Source organism: Melanerpes formicivorus, unplaced genomic scaffold (assembly GCF_026170545.1).
Source record: "Melanerpes formicivorus ecotype bairdi unplaced genomic scaffold, bMelFor1.0.p_v2 SCAF_37, whole genome shotgun sequence".
NCBI classification, from domain to species: domain Eukaryota; kingdom Metazoa; phylum Chordata; class Aves; order Piciformes; family Picidae; genus Melanerpes; species Melanerpes formicivorus.
In genome coordinates this window covers 3431288-3435942 of record NW_027142389.1, presented here as the reverse complement: position 1 = coordinate 3435942, position 4655 = coordinate 3431288, and the positions used below count along the sequence as shown (strand labels likewise).

At 55.6% G+C, this 4655-nt stretch overlaps 1 protein-coding gene across 2 annotated transcripts; it reads left to right on the top strand.

The window, feature by feature from the left end:
• The first annotated feature begins 61 nt into the window (after positions 1-61).
• Positions 62-3673, top strand: PDZD11 (PDZ domain containing 11). 2 transcript variants are annotated; one of them, XM_068157628.1, is made up of 6 exons: positions 63-192; positions 318-401; positions 1336-1392; positions 1707-1805; positions 1929-1989; positions 2704-3673. In XM_068157628.1, exons 1-6 carry the CDS (start codon positions 106-108, stop codon positions 2736-2738), a joined length of 423 nt encoding a protein of 140 aa, XP_068013729.1. In that variant the 5' UTR covers positions 63-105; the 3' UTR covers positions 2739-3673. The 2 variants fall into 2 exon arrangements, with proteins under 2 accessions (XP_068013730.1, XP_068013729.1); XM_068157629.1 differs by lacking the exon at positions 1336-1392 and having other exon boundaries at positions 62-192.
• Positions 3674-4655: the final 982 nt, after the last annotated feature.

The window sequence follows — 4655 nt, the reverse complement described above, 5'->3', positions numbered from 1 at the left end:
CGCGCGGCCCAGCGGCCAATGGCGGGGCTGCGCGTCAGGCGCGCGCCGGGGAAGGCGTGGCGGGGCGCGCGCGGGCGCGGCGGTCCCGGCAGGCCTTGCGGCAGCATGGAGGGGCGGCTGCCCTACGACGACTTCCCGGTGGTCTTCCTGCCGCCCTACGAGAGCCCGCCCGCCTGGGTGCCGCCGCACGAGGTGAGGCGACGGCGGCCGCGGGAGCCGGGAGGTGACGGGGCGGGGGGGCGGCGGCGGGGAGCGCGGCCCGGCGCGGGGCCGTCTGTCGGGGGCCGCCGCCTGACGGCCGCCGCCTTGCGTTGCAGAGGGTTTATCACCCCGACTACAACAACGAGCTCACCCAGTTCCTGCCCCGAACCATCGTCCTGAAGAAGCCGCCCGGGGCGCAGGTGAGACCCCGCTTCGCCCCCCGCGGGCCCCCTCCGCGGCCCCGCTCTGGTGGGTTAGGATCACGGAATGGCTCGGGTGGGAGACACAGGGTCCAACCTCCCACAGTCAGCAGGGACATCTGCAACCGGAGCCGCAAACGACCTGACCCGGAATGATTCCAAGGCTGGAGCATCTACCAGCTCGGGCCAGTGTCTCACCATCCCCAGTGCAAAAAAATTCCTTCCTTCTGCCGAGTCTGAATCTCCCTCCTTTAGTTTAAACCCATCACCCCACGTCCTGCCACAACAGGCCTTGCTGAAAGGTCTGTCCCCCATCTTTCTTGCAGTCTCCTTTAAGTACTGAAAAGCCACAGGAAGGTCTCCCCAGAGCCTGCAGGCTGAACAACCCCAGCTCTCTGAGCCTGTCCTCACAGGAGGTTCCAGCCCTCCTCATTTTTGTGGCCTCCTCTAGACAGCTGAAACAGCTCCATGTCCTGCTTTAGTGGTGACCTGGCAGTGCTGGGTTAATGGTTGGGCTTGGTGACCTTAAAGGTCTTTTTCAACCAAAACAGTTTTATGGTTCTGTGATTCATGGGCTGAGGATTCCAGAGCTGGACACAGTGCTTCAGATGGTGTTCCTGGTACTTTCCTCATCTAGGAACTTGGTAGGACAGATGGGGTTTTGCTTCTGCTGTGCCAGAGAGGGGACAGAAAGCTTTGTGAGTGAAGCAGAGAAGTGCAGTGTCTTGGGGTGTGGAGCTGCTAAAGGCCAGGAGGTCCTTTGGGTGCTCGAGGTCAGATCACCACAGACAGCAGAAAGGGATTCACTGGTGTTTGCTGCTGCCTGGCTAGAAGCTGCACCACCTTTGCTCCATGTGGAAGAGACATATGAGCAGCAGGAAGGGTTCCAGGGTCAAAGGGAACAACTGCATTTCACTGCTGGTTTCTCCCACAGCTGGGCTTCAACATCCGGGGAGGAAAAGCCTCGCAGCTGGGGATCTTCATCTCCAAGGTGTGTCTGTCCTTCTGCCATTCCCTCCCCGTCTTCTGTCTGTCCCCTTGGGTGTTTCTGAGCCAGCTGGGTGTGCATGGAGACTGTCAGGTGCCTTATATGCATCTCCAGACTCATAGCTGTAATTTGCCACGCAGCAAGCAGCAATCAGAGACAGTCCTGCACCATCTTCTGATCTCCCCAGCCCATGGAGTGTTGCTGGCGCAGTTCCTGCTCCACATCCTCTCCAGGCCCTTTTAGCTGCGCTGGGTGGGGGCTGGGGCAGGCTGCCGTGCCTGGAGTCACTGCTGCTGTCTGTGCTGTCCCCTCCACAGGTGATCCCTGACTCAGATGCACACAGAGCTGGGCTGCAGGAGGGGGACCAGGTGCTCTCAGTGAACGATGTGGACTTCCAGGACATTGAGCACAGCAAGGTGAGGAATCCATGCACACAGCATCTCCTTTCCTTCCAACCTGCAGCACCTCAGCTGGTGCCGAGTTCTCCTTGCCTGTCCTCCAGGCTGGTCAGGTCACTGAGCAACTCCTTCTGCTTTCAGGCAGTGGAGATCCTGAAGACAGCTCGTGAAATCACCATGCGTGTGCGCTACTTCCCCTACAGTAAGTGCCCGCCAGCTCCCGGTCACACAGCAGCGTTTCTCCTCCTGCAGCAGGCTGTGTCCCTGCTGAGTCCACCTCAGCTTAGTGCTCATGAGCCTACAGATCAGAGAAAAACACTGAGCTTCGATTTGGCAATCAGGACAGCAAGGACTGGCTTCAGCTGCCACGTAGGAAAACTTGCAGAGTAGGATTTAGGAACACAGTGCTAAAAGCTGGGGGGGAATTGTTGGGTGGAAATGGGGATTTAAGAGCTGTTTGTCCCTGAACAGCACAGGAATTCTGTCACTAGTGGAGCTGTGCCAGTGGTGGGCACTGTGTGTGGTTTTTATCTCTCCCTAAGAACGTTGAAGTTCTTTAGTGAGGGGAAAAGGATTGCATCAGCTCTTGATTTCTGCACCCACGAAGGTCATAGCTATAAGGGGGGAATAAAGGAGAGGCCAAATCAAGCCCAACAGCAGGGAAATGCTCTTAAAATGGAAACTGACCCTTGTGTGAAGAAAAAAGGAGCAAAACAGGGAGATTTTAACCTAACTTTTGCTCTAGATGCCTCAAAGTAACTTGAAATGAGTGGCTGGGGGGCACGTGTGGTATTTTAAAGCCAGCTGCTGCCCCTGCTGGGTGAGGTGTACACAGAAGATGTTTTCCTTTGCTGTTTTGGCTCATTTCCTGCTGTCACTCCAGCCCTTTCAGCTGTGCCTTCTCTTTCCCTTCCAGACTACCAGAGACAGAAGGAGAGGACTGTTCACTAGTAGGCAACTGTCTCAGTGGCCATCCTGCTAAAACTCTCCACTCCTTTTCCATAACACATGAGATGACACCTCAAGCTTCAGCTTGTCACTGGAGGTACAACTGTCCTGTTGGCTGTGCAGGCATCATCTCTGCTTCCTGCCTGGAGGGGTGCCAGCAGTCTCATTTAGCTGGAAGATGGCTGGGGCTTTAGTGTGTACTCCTCAGACTGGGTCTTGAAACAAGCTGCTGCTGGTGGTGATGATGTGGAAGTGGGTACTGGAGAGCAGCTTCTCCAGCAAGATCTCTGCTTTTCTTCTAGTAGGACTTCTAAAGCAGTACTGTGCTGGTTGTCAGGAGGATGCAGGGCCAAGAAGGTCTGAGCATGCTTGAGCAGAGCACGGCCCTTGTCCTCCAAGAGAACAACCTCTTCACTTCTCTGGTGATGTGACTTTCTTTCCTTCTCCACTGTCCTACCTCTGCTCTACACTGCTTGGGACTCGAGGAACAGGAGTAAAATCCACTCAGATTCAGTGCACTGGTCTGGCCAGGGCATGTTTGTACCTTTTAGCTGCTTAATGACCCCACACTACAGGACTGCAACACTTGGAGCAGGTTTCTGAACACCTGCAGGCACTTGCCCAGGTCCCCTCAGGTGCTTGCAGGGTGAAGGGTTCCACTCACCGAACCTGCTTCCTTCACTTGGCACAGCCCTGTCCCCTCACCACTCCTTTGAGGTAAATTCTTCCCTCTTCTCCCAGGCAGGGGAGGAAGCTGCTGTGCCCTGCATGGGGAGAGCACACACACAAACAGGGTAGTCACCAGCAGATCTGTGGGCAAACTCGTGGCGGTATCACATTGTAACTGGCATCAGGACAGCCCTCGCTCTGGCCTCCTCTGCGGTGTTTGCCACTTGCCTGTAGTACCTGAAGTAATAAAACAAGTACAGCAACCAGGATTCACCTTCTTCCCACTCAGCAAGCCTCTCTGGAGGCTTTGTTACCACACTCAGCATTACTCCCAAGAAATTCCAGGGGAAAAACTGAGATGAGGCTTGGCTCCAGCTGCCTTGGTGCCTGTAGGAGGAAAATGCAGGGTCCATGTGGGGGTGCAGCTCTGCTGTAAGGCTGCTGTTCCCCTTAAGTGTAATGGGACTCAGCCCCTGATCAGCCTGGAGCAAGAGCTGCACTGGATGTTGGGGGTGAGGTGGCTCCTCTACTTGGCACAAGCCAAGGCTTCAGTGGAGTCCCAGCCCCTGCTCACAGCTGTGGCAGGCCATGAGCACTGGCAGCCATTCAAGTGATCTCATGCCTGTTGATGTTGGCTTCCCACAGCTGCTGATGCCTGACATCATGCAGCACATCGTACGTGGTCTCTGCTGTCATGTTGCTCTGGTACTGCTGGCTCAGGACCCCTCCCTGGTGGAGTGCCTGTGGGAGGGGAGGTCCCCTGTGCCCAGCACAGTTGAACACTGCCTTTAGGTCCCTGACACACCTCACACTCATGGGGAAGAAGGGGCTCTGAAGGGTGTGAGAGAAGCTAGGGCCACCAGAGCTCCTTAGTGACCACCACCCCCTGGATCACCCCACTCTGGCCCCATTTAAAGCTCTTCTGGTTCCACTGCCAAAGCCATGCTAAGAATAAGCTCCTGAACCCACTGAGTTCATCTTTCTTCCATCTGGAAGAAGAACCAGGCTCAGTAACCCTCTCCAGCAGCAGGACAGCAAGGGTGTTGGTGAAATAACTTTATTTAGTGTGATACACGGCTGTGGTCGGACAGTCCATACTCAGAGTAATAGTCACACTCAGCTAACAGCTAGAGACAGCAGGGCCAGACACACACTCAATATTATACACATCCATAGAGAAGACAGTGGGAAGTGAACTATTTTCTTTCACTAGTTACCCCCCCATTACCTAGGCTCTCCCCCCTCCCTCCC

Bases quoted from the DNA above. Each gene is read 5' to 3' on its own strand.
- PDZD11 (XM_068157628.1), top strand. From the start codon at position 106: ATGGAGGGGCGGCTGCCCTACGACGACTTCCCGGTGGTCTTCCTGCCG. The intron at 402-1,335 runs GTGAGACCCCGC...TTTCTCCCACAG, and splicing joins AGAAGCCGCCCGGGGCGCAG to CTGGGCTTCAACATCCGGGG. The intron at 1,806-1,928 runs GTGAGGAATCCA...TTCTGCTTTCAG, and splicing joins AGGACATTGAGCACAGCAAG to GCAGTGGAGATCCTGAAGAC.